Source organism: Salvelinus sp. IW2-2015, linkage group LG15 (assembly GCF_002910315.2).
Source record: "Salvelinus sp. IW2-2015 linkage group LG15, ASM291031v2, whole genome shotgun sequence".
Lineage (NCBI taxonomy): Eukaryota > Metazoa > Chordata > Actinopteri > Salmoniformes > Salmonidae > Salvelinus > Salvelinus sp. IW2-2015.
Window position 1 is genome coordinate 21,401,875 of NC_036855.1, and position 18,527 is coordinate 21,420,401.

The 18,527-nt window shown below is 38.8% G+C and overlaps 1 protein-coding gene across 1 annotated transcript; it reads left to right on the top strand.

The window, feature by feature from the left end:
• Window positions 1–2,226: 2,226 nt before the first annotated feature.
• On the top strand, window positions 2,227–12,811 carry LOC111973768 (early growth response protein 3). The gene is made up of 2 exons (XM_024001171.2): window positions 2,227–2,679; window positions 6,010–12,811. The coding sequence occupies exons 1-2, from the start codon at window positions 2,526–2,528 to the stop codon at window positions 7,113–7,115; spliced, it is 1,260 nt and encodes a 419-aa protein (XP_023856939.1). The 5' UTR covers window positions 2,227–2,525; the 3' UTR covers window positions 7,116–12,811.
• The last annotated feature ends 5,716 nt before the right edge of the window (window positions 12,812–18,527 follow it).

Genomic DNA, 18,527 nt, shown 5'->3' on the forward strand with positions numbered 1-18,527 from the left:
AGCCCCTAACACACTGAGCATGATTCAGACTTTCACCCACACACACACTCTATGTTCAGTTTATTAGGAGTGTCTGTGAGCTAATACAAGACTGTTTAATCTCTCATTCTTAAATAATCAAGCTCAGAAATGTCCATCACATTTTCTTTTTTCAAACAAATGTGATCATATATACACACACACACCACTCAGCATTATTGAGAGTTTAGAATGATTTGAATATGAAAATAATGATTTGAATATGTTGCCGTAGAGCAGTGGCCAGTTATGTTTGTCTGGCCATACTATTGTTATTGTCATCAGTATAGCGGTAGTAGCTTGTAGTATCTTAGTAATAGCCCAATAGTAGTCAGTGTCCTACAGAGGTGATTTCACAAGCCTACTAAGCCCACACTGTCATATGGACATTTTTAAACAGTTCTATCAAGTAATACAAACAAGGGATTGTATATTAATTAGGTAAGAAACAACATTCTGTCTTTCAGGTTCCTCAAATTGGTGAATTATGACCCATGACGTTTTGTCGTCTGCGGTTCATTTAATGTCTGTGGGTTCCGATCTATTTTCCACCTACCAGTGGCTTAACCGGAACTTTACTAACCAAATACAGACAAGGGGCGGTGCCGGATCAATGCCTTATTTGGAGTTTCCACTTTAGCGGCAACTTGGCTCTCAAAGTCAGAGCAAGCCTGTGGATTCACAGAGCGCTTGCAATATTTACATGCTATTAACTCTGACAATTACTGTATTTGTAAACCAGTGTTGTTGCATGAAAGGGGTTTTAAAGAGTAGAAGGACAATCAAACCCCTGTGCATTATGTTGGGCAAACTATGTGTCATCATGCACAGTGTATGGATGACATTTCTCAGACTTTATTTTTAAATAAAGGGAGGACAAGTTCAAGCAGGACTGCTGTACTGTATACAGGTCAACGTCAAGAAGCCAGTGTGGWGCAACAGCCCACTCTAATCAAAAGTCTGAATTGTATTGTACGTCCCTAAAATCTTTATTTGCCTCCATACTGATATTGTAGGCTATAAAGCCATTATTTTAATTTTACTATCATGTGTAATAATGCAATACATGTGTATAACACCCTAGATACATTTAAGATGTGAAAATAGTATTCATGACTTAAATCACGCTAAAACATTTCCAGATTTCAAGAGAAGAGCTGACATGCCCTCTCCATACTTTTACGCACAGTTGTCTCCGGCACCAGTATTGTGTATGGATTCAACTGGTTGAGTAGGTAAAGGACGGAATATTTTACTTTTTATCTCAGAAATAATAATTGCGATGATTCGGCAAAAGCAGCTTTACACATGAATGATGATTCCAATGTCATTTTGACTAGCATGATTCTGACGCTCGGTCCAGTTGCGTGTTCTCATATGACAAAGGATAAAAGTGAAATATGTTCTCGAGGGCAAGACGAATGCAATACCTCATATCAAACAACATGCTTCATTACAAAGCTATCCCACATAGTTGAACATTTTATATTAATGTGAATTCGTCAACAGGTAGCAAAGTAGCCGACTGCACAATGAGGAAATCATGATCCGCTTCATAGCAGACCAACACAGGCTTCGCTCCACAGAGCTCATCCTTCGCTTRAACATGTCTTCCTGCAACGGACTATAATGCTGTGTTTATAACCAAGTGGGAAGGTGGTAATTTCCAGTTTTTTTGTATAAACTCGAGTTCGATGCATTCACGTGCTTTGAACTCGTTGAGAAACGCTGATTAGCTAATGGCAAACCAGCTGTGTCAACCATAAATAAAAGTAGGCTACAGGTATCATGCTCGCACACAAAATATAGTGTTCAAAAACAGTACTAATAGATTGCTATTTATAAATATTTTTTTGTAGTTTCATTTAACGGCCGAAAATGCTGTTGTCGAGGTAATTTCCTTAGTGGGTTATGTCAGAGTTCACCATGTGGGAGAAGTCGGAGGTCAGGGATGATAAACGAGTTCCTAATAGGCCTAKTATTTGGATGGGTTTCAAGTGTTTTTTCCCAGTCATATATGGTAAATACCACATTCCCACTAGATTATGAATGCAGCATAATGTTCCACTATGAGGTGCTTCCATTGGTGACGTGTTGTGTACGGTCTGGCTTTGTGTATCCATAAATGGTCATCTACGTCACATAAATGTTCCGTCCCCCTATTTAATACCAGCAAGCGCTGGAGTTCCCTATCCGAGCAATATAGAGCAGCGCTACGCTTGTGAAACCACCACCACCGTTTCATTGATTCACAGACTTTAAACACACAACATGCAAACAAGAAGGTAATGACAGGTCTCATTGTAATTATATTAATAACATTTGCCTGTGACAGTTAAGCTCTACTATATCTCAAAGGAGAGATATCAACGCTGTCTCTGAAGGGAACTTGGATACAACATCTAGAATCTTTTTTCTCCACTCTCTAACACTTATAGATCATCATCTTTGTATTTTTCTATTCGGATACCTGCACGTTGCCATTTATGTCAGACTAAATAACTGCTATGACAGGGAAACTGGCGGACAAGCTCCCTCTTACCATGAGCAGTTTAATAAACACGATTCCTGACAGTCTTTACCCAGAAGAGGACATTCCGACGTCTATGAACATTTTCACCAATACGGATTCTATAAACCACTACTCGCAAATGAATACAGGTAAGCATAGTTTACTTTATTTGGGATGTGATTGGATAATGTTCTATCCAGGCTCTGTTGTAACTACAGCGCGTCTCAGCTGTGGAGATCATGCAGGCACGGCAACAGTTGTCTTGGAGCGCGCGCAACGACCATCATCCAGGCACCTGTTTGCGCTTCGGGATGTTACGCACATAATCGATCTCGATTGAATACTTTGTTTTTTTAAAGCATTTTTCACAATGGTTGGCTACTATTATTTCGATTACATGTAAAACAAATGCTGTAACTGTTAGTGTTAACCATATTATAAGAGGCAAGCTTTTATGCCAGAAATATGCGTAACAATGTCCAAGCCTATGAGTTTCCCTGGCTACTGTCACAATTTCACAACCTTAAATTTGCATGTAAGGTCAAACAGTAATGCAAATAGGCCTAACATTAACTTATCTGCTCTGGTGAAAGCTTACCCATAATCATTGGCATGTCTTTAAAGTGAAAGTAAAACGCACAAATTGGCGAAAAATTAATAGATAAAAAATTGTTCATAGATTAAAATGTAATCACCAAAACAAAAACATAAATGAATGTGCATAGGCCTACATCTTTTTTGTTTACTTAAATTGAACCATGATAAAGCCACAGTTGTGTAGATAGTCCATAAATAAATGTGCCACTGTAACCAAAACAACATTGCATACATTGCCTGTGCATAAGACATTCATTATTTCTAGCTAACATTACATTAATTAATTCATCACTGTTTGTGTATTTATTGACAATTTAGAGATTATTTTTGGATTGGACTATGAGTGGCATGGCCATCCACTTTAAAGTGGGCGTTTGACCGACGTTTCAAACTTGCCCATGCCGATAGCCTAACGCGTAGACTGTAGGCTTTACGACCATTAGGCTACATATAGCTACAAATCTATGAAGATAATTTATTTGTTTGCTCTCACTTGAATGCAAGTCTCCAGATGACAGCAACTTTCATTTTTGGAGATGTGTGTCATACAATTATAATTTATTCTGTTTAAATTGAATGCAAGGGTTTGTCAATTCCAAAATGAAGTTTAGAAGAAGCACTTTTATATCATCATTGAAACGATCCTTGATAGCAATAGCTGCAGATACATGTTTTCAGATCAATATGCTTCAGACACACCAACAGATTTTATTCAAATGTCCAGCCGACAGTAGGCTATATACAGCTGTAACACATTTCAATTGGACCTCAATAGGTGAGGAATGACAATTGTATAGTAGCCTACTGAAATTAATATATTTGACATTAAATAATTGTTGGAGTTGTTAGCGGCAAGATAAAGATAAAGGCCTATACAATCTTTAATAATTAAATATTGTACAGTAAAGTAGTCTAATTATTTCACTATACAGAAGTATATAGCCAGCTGAAGTGTCATTACTCTTTAGAGGTTCATCAATGTATGGTTAAAATTGTCCTAATATGATCTATATTGATAATCGAATATCTATGGACATTTGTTATTTGTCAATATGTTAGGCCTATTAATTTGCAAAGTAAATGTAGATGAATAATTAGAAATTGTAAATAACCTTTCAAATGTCTGAAAACACAGCACCACACACTTCTAATTATAATATTGATATAGCTATATTCTATCATTACACATCCCCGTGACTTAGTTCAGTAGTGTTTGCCAATCCCTTAAAATTACAATTGCTCTGATATAAGTATCACCTCTCGATCCTCCAGAGATAACAGCATGCTTTTTTATAACCAATCAATACATTTCTGACAAAGGTCATGAAAGAGATGTAAAGGGTTTCCATGTCTCACAATTGGGTTAGCCAGGTGTTTACCAGGTTTGCCAGGTAGTCATCAATAAATTATAATGTGACATGTTCATTACATATAATATCTGACTACATATTCTCATTTAAATCACATATATTTTTGATAACTATTGACTATGATGAGCAACATTTTGAAGTACCTATTTGATACCTCTAGTCAGGTGTTAGGTCCCTTGTGCAAGTGGTGTTCTCTCACAATATTCACCACCAAAGCAATAACACCAGCTCACTTGAGAGCAATATCCGTGACACTGCTTAAATGTTCAAGTCAAAATATTGAGGAAGATTACAGCAAGATATAATGGCTGCCTTGTATTCATATAGCCTAATGTCTAAAACACACACACCTAAGCATTTGCTATTTTTAGGCTTGTTTTCTTCAATTCACCTCCAGAATAATTAAAACATATGCCAAAAGGTTTTTTATTTACATCATGTGTTCAATAGTTGTGTGAAACATATGTAGTTTTGGTTTTGTTTGTTTCATCATGCTTTGCCCTTAGCCAAATTCTGGTAAACAGACAGTAATTACTGGGACTGAATATATAAGCACRCCTGTGTATAATTTATTGCAACTTGAATGATGGGCTGATATAGGCTATGTCTGATGATGTATGAATTCTTTCAAAATGTCTGCACAAAACCTGTTAAAATCTCTGCACACAACTGTGCCATCTCAGAACTGCATTCATTTGGATATTTTCATTGCAGTTGTCTGATATGACATTTAATAATTGTAATGCTGCCACATGTACCTAAGAAAGGCTACTACAGTACTAGTAATAAATACACTGACAAAAGTGAAAGAAAACAAGAAAGTTACTGTGAACATAACATTTAGCTAGAAGACCAATGACCTATGGCCGAATGTGCGTACACTGTAGCTGACCAAGTGATCTGAGTAGGAAGTAAACTTTACAGTTCAATTTGCTAATTTTGTGTAGATTTCATGTTCTGTTAAATCCCATGCAGCTACAGTACATTGGACATACATGTATCTGTGAGAGTGCTGGCAGTGGTGTCTGGCTTACGCCCTGTTGAGAGGGAATCAGATCTTGCCATTCACTGTGGCTGTCCTCCTGTGGGACATACAATGACTGGATCAAAGGGGGGTGTTTAGGTCTTGATTTATGAGAGCTTGTGGGATCTGAGAGAGAGAACATTGTCTCAGATGCACAAGTCAGTGGATAAACTTGCAGGTCTGACACCACCGCTCACTTTTTCCTAATGAACTGGATTGGACTGCTTTGTTTTAAGATTTCTTCTTGGCAGACTATTTTTAGAGATATGCAGAGAAGCTGAATTTCGGACTAATCGAGGACTCTGACTGAAATATCAAGCAGGTTCATATTTATCATAGTCTAGTAGCTTCTAGACTCAAACTTTTCTGTACTAGTAGTACTGCACACTTTCACGTATGTTTTTTTTCTAACAGGTTTCTAACATGTTATAACAGCTGGGTGAACTATTCATTGACACTCTACTTCAATTTGTTTCCCTTTCATCCAGATAATATCATGGATCTGGGGATGGGAAGTGATAAGGGAAATGCAGAGATCCAGTACGGCTCTAGCTTCCAGTCCAGCCGCAGCGGGCAGCCTGTCACCTATTTGGGGAAGTTTGCCTTCGATACTCCTCCGTCGGGTGGAATGGGGGGCTCTGGCTGGTGTTCAGACAACAATATCATTAGTTTAGTAAGTGCTGGGATCTTGGGCGTCTCCCCGTCGCCTGGCACTATCACCACACAGACATCGTCCTCTGGAGCCAGCATGGGCGGCCAGTCCTCAGATATGGAGCAGGTCTATGGTCCGCCACTGCCTGCTTATTCCACCTGCAGCGAGCTGTACCAGGATCAGGTCTCCTTCCACCACAGTCCTGCTACCAGCACTACCCTCGGCTACCCCAGCAATGACTACCACACCACCTCCAAGCCCTCCATGGACGGGAGCCTTTTCTCTATGATCCCAGACTATAACCTCTTCCATCATCAGGGTGAGGTTGGCATGATGGAGCACAAGCCTTTCCAGTCCATGGACCCCATTCGTGTCAACCCCCCACCCATCACACCACTAGAGACCATTCGCGCATTCAAAGACAAGCAGATTCATCCAGGTTTCATGGGCGGGCAGCAGCATGCTCCTCAGCACCACCAGCCACCACAGACACTAACACTCAAACCAATCCGACCACGGAAGTACCCAAACCGGCCCAGCAAAACCCCTGTGCATGAGCGGCCACATGCCTGCCCAGCAGAAAACTGTGACAGACGCTTCTCCCGTTCAGATGAACTGACACGCCACCTCCGCATCCACACGGGTCACAAACCCTTCCAGTGCCGCATATGTATGCGCTCCTTCAGCCGAAGCGACCACCTGACTACCCACATCCGCACGCACACGGGCGAGAAGCCCTTCTCCTGTGAATTCTGTGGACGCAAGTTTGCCCGGAGTGATGAGCGCAAGAGACATGCCAAAGTTCACCTCAAGCAGAAGGACAAGAAGCCGGCCGACAAGGGGAGTGGAGCGGCTGGCAGCCACAGCTCACCCCCCAGTTCCTGTGGTGGCAGTGGGGGGCCCAGCAGTGGCAACATCATGACTGTCACTACCTGTGCTTAGGATGGACCATCACCATGCCCTAACATAAGACTGGGGAGGGAGGGATCCTATCCACAATGAGACAAATAGGTGACTCTTTCTCTCTCTTTCTCTTACACTCCATCTTTTTTCATTTCTATTTCCATGTAATATTTCCCTCCTCTATTTGGAGATGTTATCTTGTAAGAGTAGGGGAAGAAGAGGACATAGACGGGAGGGACAGCAACTGTGTGAATGTTTGCAAGCAGAGGGGCATCATGGCACCGGCTGTCCAAGAGGACATGGCATATCTTTGATAATGATATTCAAGTTTCTGAAGTCATACTTTATCATGTTTTCTGAGAAATTCACCAAAAATCTTGGATGTGATGGGATTCKAAAAAATTATAATTTGGGTTTAGATTGAATTACAACTGGGCGTAGAATAAGGTGAGCTATGTTTGGGATGTATGCATTTATTTCATCTGGTTGTTTAAAAGTGCAATTGGTTGTATTTGTGTACTGTTGTTGATACCTTATTTGCTGCACATTCCATTGCCTTGTCTTTTTGTTGTAAAATACTTTACACATTTTTTTTTATTATTATTGTTTCTCAAAAGAATGTGCCAAACATTTGGGATAATACTGCTAAGTTTGTTTTCTTAATTGTGCCTGGGATTAACCAAACATTACAAAGACATAAACTATGTTTCCGACATTGATTTAAGGCAGATTGTTAACGTTAGCCCCAAAATACATTTTWATTTTAATTTTATTATAATTAGAGCAATTATAAGTATCACAGTTACAACTCAGTTGGTCAAACTCCTTTTGCTATAAACTCAAAAACATCAGCATAAAAAAAAKCCACATGAATCATTGGTTTTGTCCATCCAAACCCAATCCTGTGTTCAATGGACCAGTCTTTGGTGGTAATCTATTGTCGTCTGATGCACACTAAATAAAATGGATTGCAACATTAATGCTAAATCTTCATTAACTGATGAAGAATGTAACATATTCACTACAAATTACACAAATCCATGACAGAAAGCTTATTAAGATACCCAAGATAAAACAAAAATCTATATTTTAAGTTTAGTGCTTATGTTGCTTTAAAAATATATATATTACCGTCTATCTTCCAAGGGTTCCCCTTGGTCACATTTATATGTGTATTTAAAAGACACACTTGACCAAACTTTAAGTGAAATGCTAAGAGCGCAGAGAATAAGACTGAAACATTGAAATACCTGCATCTATACTGCAAGTCAACAACATTTCTGAATAACAGCAGAGATGAAGAGGGTCTTTTATCTGTGCATTCACTGAGAGACCTGCCAGTTATATTCATGTAATTAGAGATATTGTAAAATAAAATGTTTTGCATATTGTTACAACGAGCAACATCTTTAAGAAGTACTATAGAATCTACATGGTATTGCCATGTTTACACCTACTATTTTGAGAGATCCTGAATTTAAAATGATTATAATTTTTTGTATAGTGAGAGATATATACAGGTACTTCAACTTTTATACCCAGACTGTCAAAGGCACCATATACTTCAGTATTAAATTGTGCATTTGTATGCATGTGTATGTAGACGTACAATATATAAAAACAAATGTATACATACACACATTTCTTATTGACTGAATGCTTGTGCAGAAGGTGTCTTAAAATGCTTCTTGTAAAGTAATGACAATGCAGAAAGTTTTGTGAACACAAGTCATTGCAAAAGACTTGAGCATTGACACAGTGCCAAATGGGGTTTGAAATCCAAAACCATTAGAAAAACCATTAGAAAAACCATTAGATTGTTTTGAAATCTTCCATTTCAAAACCATCTAATATTATTTGTACCTAGTATAGGGTTCTTAGCAGAAAGTGGTTTGAGGAAACACTGTGTTCTTAAACTAAATAAACAAAAATCTTTGTATTTCAATTGCAAACAAACCTGTAATGTATGGATTCCAAAGTTCAGACAAATATATTGAAAAAAAGAAGCCTAGTACACAGTCTGCAACATTTTTCACTATCCACATGGATTTTTATATCAGTATGCAATATACAGTCTTACAAGTGGCAAGTCTGGCATTGACTGAAGGCTACGCTATTTGAATTACTTTAGATTCAGATAAATACATTTCTTACAATAATCTTGGGACACACTGATTTAAAAAATGCACTCATGTGTGTCAAATATATAAAATCATTAAACAGATAGTCAAATCATATAATCTTATAATTTCATTAATGATAACAATGTATAGGTAATAATGTACTACAATTCATTTGAGGGATGTAAATCCAAACTGTTTGGGAATTGATCCACTACATTTGAGTGTTGTCTTCACTGTGCTCAATGGTCTAGTCAGCTTTGGTCTTGGCGTTTCTCTGATGTCCCCTGAAAGGGCAGTTATTTTACCCCATCTGGCCCTGTGCGCGATAATTAATGCACCACAGTCAAATGTGTTCTCTGTGTGTTTGATATGGATTACTTATTGTCATAGCAGCTGTGCCTGATAGCAAAAACTTTCACAAATCTTGATTTAAAAATTTCAACAAAAGGTCAAAAACAAGGATTTATAAATGCGTTGCTCACTAAATTACAGCATTCTCCAATGTGCTTCCAAGGCCACATTTCCTCTTTCCTGTGCAAACTGGTTTTCATTGCTAGGCTTCCTGGCAAGTGTCCACTTATTTTCCAATTAATTTGGCCCCAGAGTGTCTTTCTCCAGTTCATCTACTGTAAATGGGTAAATGAACAGGCCCCTTGCATTGTCTGACAGACTTGGCGAGTTCACACATACAGTATCATCTCACTTATTATTTAAATCAATTGCTTTCTGAAGTGCATTTTAGGACAGTTGTATTCCTGGTGCCAATTATTAATATTTCCAGGACTTTGCTTGAGCTAGTTTGATGAATGGCAGGAATTTAAAAAGGATAGTTCACTGATCATGATTAGTTAGCAAGTGAATAGTAGTAAGTGGAAAAATAAACGATATAGAAGGGGAATGTAGATGATTACAGTCCATCTATAATGATATTCAAATAACACTGGTCTGTATTGATTCAAAACATGTATCATTTGAAGTGGGATTTGCCTTAAGCTAAGTGAAGAAAACTGTATGTATGGCTTGGAATATTCAGTTATGGCCTTTAATGTTAAAAGTGTGTGCATAAGCAAGTGTATCCATCTTAACTTCTCTGGGTAATTGAAGGGATGAAATTCTCAACAGCTGAGACGGGATTGGCTCACAGGTGGAAAGGGCAAATACAATCTATACTGAATAAAATATAAATGCAATATGCAACAATTTTACTGAGTTACAGTTCATATAAGGAAATCAGCCAATTGAAATAAATTCATTAGGCCCTAATCTGTGGATTTTACATGACTGGGCAGGGGTGCAGCCAAGGGTGGGCCTGGGAGGACATAGGCCCATCCACTTGGGAGCCAGGCCCAGCCACTCAGAATGAGGTTTTCCCCACAAAAGGGCTTTATTACAGAAAGAAATACTCCTCTGTTTCATCAGCTGTCCGGGTGGCTGGTTTCAGATGATCCCACAAGTGAAGAAGCTGAATGTGGAGGCCCTGGGCTAGCGTTGTACACGTGGTCTGCGGTTGCGAGGCCGGTTGGACATACGGATAAATTCTCTAAAATGACGTTGGAGGCGGCTTATGGTAGAGAAATGAACATGCAATGCTCTGGCAACAGTTCTAATGGACATTCCTGCAGTCAGCATGCCAATTGCATGCTCCCTCAAAACTTGAGAAATCTGTGGCATTGTGTTGTGTGACAAAACTGAACATTTTAGAGTGGCCTTTTATTGTCCCCAGCACAAATTACACCTGTGTAATGATCATGCTGTTCAATCAGCTTTTTGATATACCACACCTGTCAGGTGGATGGGTTATCTTGGAAAAGGAGAAATGCTCAGTAATAGGGATGTCAACAAATTTGTGCACAAAATTGGAGAAAAATAATATTTTTGTGCGTATGGAACATTTCTGGGATCTTTTATTTCAGCTCATGAAACATGGGACCAACATTTTACATGTTGCGTTTATATTTTTAATCAGTGGAACAAGAAATGTCTAAGGATTTGGTGTAGACATTATTTGCTGATTTGGGATATTGTTTCATCCTCTTCTGGTTTAGAATGATGACTTCATTTTTTAAGGGCACATCGATAATGAGCAAAATATCCTCAGACTTATTCTGTACCTTTTCATTCAGCCAACATGGTTCAGCAACAAAGCCTTGTAGTAAGAGTAGAATAACAAAGACAGTTTTCAGAGATCATATGGCAGCCCTGTGCATTTGATGCTCGTATGTGAGGGTTCAAATGTTAAGTTTATGGTGAATGAGGTTTGGTTTTAAAGAATARTGTGTTTATCTAGCTCTCGGTGAGAAGAGTTGAAGTTTTGCTCGGAAGAGAGGAGAATACGCCAACATACTTTAATCTGTCACCCAAAGACATGTAATTACAAGGGGATGTTGACATCTGTCATATTTCTGACTCATGCAAATTTCAGTGTAAAAGCATGGTCTATATTACATTTAACAATTGTACATTTTTATTTCACATTACTGTTAAATATAAAATCACTGTAAAAAGGTCTGAAATCAAAAACTGTCCTCATGAATCATGATTCAATAGTGCTTTCTTTGTCCCATATGACCTGAACACAGTACTTTCAAGACTGTTTTCCTTTTTGTATTTGTCTTGAACTGGTATGATTTTAGAGGATACGTTAAGTGTGTAAGAGATTTAAATAAGAGATCTCCCTTCATATCTTCTCATCATCCTGATAGTTCTCTGCTCAGTCCTGGACTCGAGCCAACCTTAACAGCCATGTTTGTGCCAAATTGGGATGCAAGGTTGGGTGATTAGGAACAATATGCGATGAGAACTCCACAAAAGTAACAAAATGTAAATGTGACCTCAGTCAGCTTACAGCTCAAGGCATCCCTGTGCTGATGTCCGTGTTTACTCATTAATTTACTCCCTGTAAAGCTGCCTTTGTGCAAGGTCATAAAAGACTGAAAGTAAACATTCCACACAAAACCTCCATGACCACTTTTGTACCAGGATAAATGACTGGCAGCTCATCTCATAATAATAACCCAAAAATTAATAAAACATTTTTTTGGATAGCAATCTATCCTAAATGCACATTTTGAGGATGGTACCAGACATTTTCAAGGTGGTCCATACTAGAGTAGGTTAATCTTTGGTAGATGGCACTGAAATGTTTTGGGGAAATGTTTCTTTGTTATCTCCTGTGTTTGCTTTTCATTATATCTTCTTGTTTGCATGTGCACGAAAATGTTCCAACCATGTTTAGAGCCACCTTCACGTTCTAAAAGGTGGTGCTAAATGATTTTATTATGCATGAAAATAATGATTACAACAAAAACATAAGTAAAAGGGGACAAACTACGGAGCTACAAATATGGACATTTTGGAAAACACACTGGGTTTATTTTTTTTWAAGAAAACAAGAGGTCTTGTTGAAAATGTTGTGGATTGTCTTACTTCATGTTTTTCTATTACCTTATAATAAGGTCCTAATATAAATTCTGAATATTGTAATGAAATGTATTATCCTTTTGTGGTGGGGAGATGTACTCCCCTCATTGTTAACTTGGCACTTCAGTTTGTTGTAACGCAATTGTTTTTGTTATTTCTATGTAAAGTACTTGAATAAAGAAAATGAAAATGTGTGTGTGTACCATTTGCACTATTATATATACAGTTGAAGTCGGAAGTTTATATACACCTTAGCCAAATACATTTAAACTCAGTTTTTCACAATTTCTGACATACATTCCAAGTAAAAAATCTCCTGTCTTAGGTCAGTTAGGATCACCACTTTATTTTATGAATGTGAGACGTCAGAATAATAGTAGAGAGAATGATTTATTTCAGCTTTTATTTCTTTCATCACATTCCCAGTGGGTCAGAAGTTTACATACACTCAATTAGTATTTGGGAGCGTTGCCTTTTGTTTAACTTGGGTCAGACGTTTTGGGTAGCCTTCCACAAGCTTCCCACAATAAGTTGGGCGAATTTTGACCCATTCCTCCTGACAGAGCTGTTAACAGTCAGGTTTGTAGGCCTCCTTGATTGCACATGCTTTTTCAGTTCTGCCCACAAATTTTCTATAGGATTGAGTGCAGGGCTTTGTGATGGCCACCCATTACCTTGACTTTGTTGTCCTTAAGCCATTTTGCCACAACTTTGAAGTTGCTTGGGGCGATTGTCATTGGAAGACCATTTGCGACCAAGCTTTAACTTCCTGACTGATGTCTTGAGACATTGCTTCAATTTATCCACATAATTTTCTTCCTCATGATGTCATCAAAGTGCATCAGTCCCTCCTGCAGCAAAGCACCTCCACAACATGATTGCTTGCCACCCCCGTTGTTCACGGTTGGATGGTGTCGTTCGGCTTGCAAGGCATCCCCCTTTTTCCTCCAAACATAACGATGGTCGATTATGCCAAACAGATTCGTATTTGGTGTTCATCAGACGCAGAGACATTTCTCCAAAACGTTACACTTTGTCCCATGTGCAGTTGCAAACCGTAGTCTGGCTTTTTATGCTGGTTTTGGAGCAGTTGCTTCTTCCTTGCTGGGTGGCCTTTCAGGTTATGTCGAGTATAGGCACTCATTTTACTGTGATATAGATACTTTTGTACGCTGTTTCCTCCAGCATCTTCACAAGGTCCTTTGCTGTTGTTCTGGGATTGATTTGCACTTTCACACCTAAGTACGTTCATCTCTAGGAGACAGAACGCATCTCCTTCCTGAGCGGTATGACGGCTGCGTGGTCCTATGGTGTTTATACTGCGTACTATTGTTTGTACAGATGAACGTGGTACCTTCAGGCGTTTGGAAATTGCTCCCAAGCATGAACCAGACTTGTGGAGGTCTACAATGTTTTTTCTGAGGTCTTGGCTGATTTCTTTTGATTTTCCCATGATGTCAAGCAAAGAGGCACTGAGTTTGAAGGTAGGCCTTGAAAACATCCACAGGTACACCTCCAATTGACTCAAATTATGTCAATTAGCCTATCTGAAGCTTCTAAAGCCATGACATCATTTTCTGGAATTTTCCAAGCTGTTTAAAAGGCATATCAACTTAGTGTATGTAAACTTCTGGAATTGTGATACAGTGAATTTAAGTGAATAATATCAGTGTGTAAACAATTGTTGGAAAAATTACTTGTGTCATGCACGAAGTAGATGTCCTAACTGACTTGCCAAAACTATAGTTTGTTAACAAGAAATTTGTGGAGTGGTTGAAAAATGAGTTTTAATGACTACAACCTAAGTGTATGTAAACTTCCGACTTCAACTGTATGTTTATACCATGGCGTTGTTGAATACTTGTTTCGGATTGGTATTCTAGAGAATGCATTATTTCCCTTTATAAACTGGGTGGTTTGAGACCTTAATGCTGATTGGCTGAAAAAACGTGGTATACAAAGGGTATGACAAAACATCTATTTTCACTGCTCTAATTAGGTTGGTAACCAGTTTATAATAGCAATTACACAGCGGGTGGGTCTAATCCTGAATGCTGATTGGTTAAAACCACATTAAAATTACCACATTATGTCTATTCCACAAGTTACCACTGGCTAAATCCATGACTATAAAATGCCTATTTACTCTGCGCAATCCACTGTCTCATCAGCCCAGCAAGTCAATTTATAAACATGAGCTCTACTATAAAAAGCATCTATACATTATCTCATATTTCATTTAGACTAACATTTAGTTGTCAACAACAGATATTTGTATAAACCTTGCAGTCTGTATCTCATTTGCAGCATTGTTTCAATATTCAAATTCGATCTCCAGCTGTCCCATAGTAATGAACATGTCGGGAGTCGGTCGCAGCGTTTCTCAGCCAGTTGAAATCCTTAAAATCAGCTGGCATCATTTTTATGGACATATACAAAGAAATGTYAATTGAAAAAAGGTAAAARGAAACGAAGTGCAGCTAGTTTGCAGTCTTTACAGCTACAGTTTGAAGTGATTGCGTTAGCTGTGTTGTTGGCTAGCTCCTCTGAACACCAGTGCCCTGACGAGAAACACATTTTCTATGCCAGGCGAAATGGCGCCTCATTCGTTCACGGTTATGTTATGGATACGTCTAAATAAATGTCACTAGAAAACAACTTAAACAAATTAAAATGCATCTACTGTTGTTATTCTGGCTGCACTGTTTGACGTGACTGTAAATTGGCCGTAGTTAGCAAGCAAGGGATATGAACGTTGCCAGCCAGTATGGCAATGGAACATTTAGAACGAACAACTGGGTCTCTTCCATAGATACAGAACAAAAAGACTGAACGACTGGTTCGCGTCTCTGGCAACTGAATCGATAGAACAAACGACCAGCCAGCTTGGGTAGCAACCCTAGATTTGTGCCGGGACTATACCTTGTGGAAGGATGAAATAGTATGAATAAATTCAACAAAATAATTTTTTTAATGAAATATGTCAATCATTATTTGAATATGTTGGTAACCTGTTGTATAAAAGTGATAATGCCTTCAAAGCACAACACCAGTGCCAATACATCCTCCAAACACCGGCTTCTCGTCATTATCACCTAATTAAACCCTGGAGCCTGGCGCACAGTTCACGACGACTGGAGCGTTGTCATCACAGTTTCACGATTAYTGAGGATTATTCGGGTAGATTTATAGGGCTACTGTTCAACCCTTATTGTACACTTTTCTCACTTTCCAATATTTCATGTATTGAACAACTGAATATGGCAACTTTCAGGATGAATCAAACTGCATTTTTTATTCACCATTATATTTTGTGCATAAAGGCTCTCCAAAACAAATTTTTTAAAGTATTTGGCATAAATATACTTTCCTAACCCTAAAAAAGGTACACCAAATTTACAGGGATGGCTTTAGATAAATGTACTGAAAACCCTATTGAATGAAAACTCCATGAGAAAATCTGTTGAGGGTTTTCAGTGGTTGAATTAAATGTATTCAGCGCGTGCAAGGAAACCATGCATGCAAAGCCTGTTACGCACCTGCACAAGGTAAGTCTGAATACCACCTACTGAGAAGTGCTTAGCAAAGGCATGCGTAGGAAAGGGATACCCAGCCATGGTATATTGGCCATATACCACAAATCCCTGAGGTGCCTTATTGAGTGATAAGCTCCTTTGAAGCCGTTGTTTGGAGGTCTTAGTCTCGAGCCTAACACCCGTGCCAATATATCCTCCAAACACCGGCTTCTCTGGCATTATTACTTAATAAGGCACCTCGGGGGTTTGTGGTATATAGCCAATATACCACGGCTAAGGGCTGTATCCAGGCACACCGCATTGCGTCATGCTAACAACAGCCCTTAGCCGGGGTATATTGGCCATTTACAACACCCCCTCTGGCCTTATTGCTTAAATAATGCACTGTATATTTGCATGTTAGAATTCAATGCCTATAGTTCTTCTTATGTTTGAGCTGCTTTTGAAAGTAAAAGTCGAATTGAAAACATTTTTGGCATTGTTGAATTCGATTTTCATAATTGCAAGGTAGGACTGACGGTTTGGTTAGCTAAACTAGCAAGTCTTAGTTATTTGGTTACCATGGCAACTACTGTAGCACTCTAGTAAACTTGCTAGCTACTACCGGCAAATGTGGTCAATTATAGCCATGGTATAAGAGGGATAATCAACTCTGAAAATAATAGTTCCACTCAGCTAGGGTGTCATGACACACACCTTCCATGTTGTTCATTACTTTCGATAGAACGCATACTCATTGATTATCCCTTACATACTGATATATATACACAGTACAGGTCAAGAGTTTGGACACACGTACTCATTCAAGGGTTTTTCTTTATTTTTACTATTTTCTACATTGTAGAATAATAGTGAAGACATCAAAACTATGAAATAACACATATGGAATCATGTAGTAAGAATTTATTTATTTTTTAATCAAAATATATTTTTGATTTTAGATTCTTCAATGAAGCCACCAATTTGCATAGATGACCGCTTTGCACACTGTTGGCATTCTCTCAACCAGTTTCACATGGAATGCTTTTCCAACAGTCTTGTTGGCTGCTTTTCCTTCACTTTGCAGTCCAACTCATCCCAAACCATCTCAATTGGGTTGAGGTCAGGTGATTGTGGAGGCCAGGTCATCTGATGCAGCACTCCATCACTCTCCTTCTTGGTCAAGTAGCCCTTACACAGCCTGGAGGTGTGTTGGGTCATTGTCATGTTGAAAAACAAATGGTAGTTCCACTAAGCGCAAACCAGATGGGACAGATTTCCACCGGTCTAACGTCCATTGCTCGTGTTGTCTTGTCCCAAGCAAGTCTCTTCTTATTGGTGTCCTTGCAGCAATTCAACCATGAAGGCCTGATTCACGCAGCCTCCGATAAACAGTTTATGTTGAGATTACTGTACCTTAAACTCTGTGAAGCAGAGTTGCAATTTCTGAGGCTGGTAACTCTAATGAACTTATCCTCTATAGCAGAGGTAACACTGGGTCTTCCTTTCCTGTGGCGGTCCTCATGAGAGCTAGTTTCATCAAAGCTCCTGATGGTTTTTGCAACTACACGCGAATAAACTTGCAAAGTTCTTGAAATTGACTGACCTTCATGTCTTAAAGTATTGATGGACCGTCTCTCTTTGCTTATTCTTGTCATAATATGGACTACCAAATAGGACTATCTTCTGTATACCACCCCTACCTTGTCACAACACAACTGATTGGCTCAAACGCATTAAGAAGGAAAGAAATTCCATAAAATGAACATTTAACAATGCACACCTGTTCATTGAAATGCATTCCAGGTGACTACCTCATGAAGGAAAAGCAGCCAACAAGTGCTCAGCATATGTGTGAACTACTTCAAGACMGTTGGAAAAGCATTCCAGGGGAAGCTGGTTGAGATAATGTCAAGAGTGTGCAAAGCTGTCATCAAGTTAAAGAGTGGCTACTTTCAAGAATCTCAAATATATTTTGATTTGTTTAACACCTTTTTGGTTACTACATGATTCCATATGTGTTATTTCATGTCTTCACTATTATTCTCCGGGCGCTAAGATGGTGCCGGAGAAGAAGGCTGACGTTTTACGTGTTCCTATCCAAAATGTATTTTTTTGTTAATTTCTTTGCGTTGTTTGTAACTTATTTAAAAAAAACTTATTTTGTACATAATGTTGCTGCTACCACCTCTTATGACCGCAAATAACTTCTGGACATCAGAACTGAGATTACTCACCACAAACTGTCAGAATCCTTTTTTTCCCTTTAACGAGTCCGACGTGAATGACTTAGTGCTTTCCCGGGAACAGGCCCAGATCCCTATCATTTGCGTGAAGAGAAGGCGATGAAAAAGGGTCCGGAGGGCGTGCTGCCTTCTGAGAATTCGTAGGCG

Bases quoted from the DNA above. Each gene is read 5' to 3' on its own strand.
- LOC111973768 (XM_024001171.2), top strand. From the start codon at position 2,526: ATGACAGGGAAACTGGCGGACAAGCTCCCTCTTACCATGAGCAGTTTA. The intron at 2,680-6,009 runs GTAAGCATAGTT...CCTTTCATCCAG, and splicing joins CTACTCGCAAATGAATACAG to ATAATATCATGGATCTGGGG.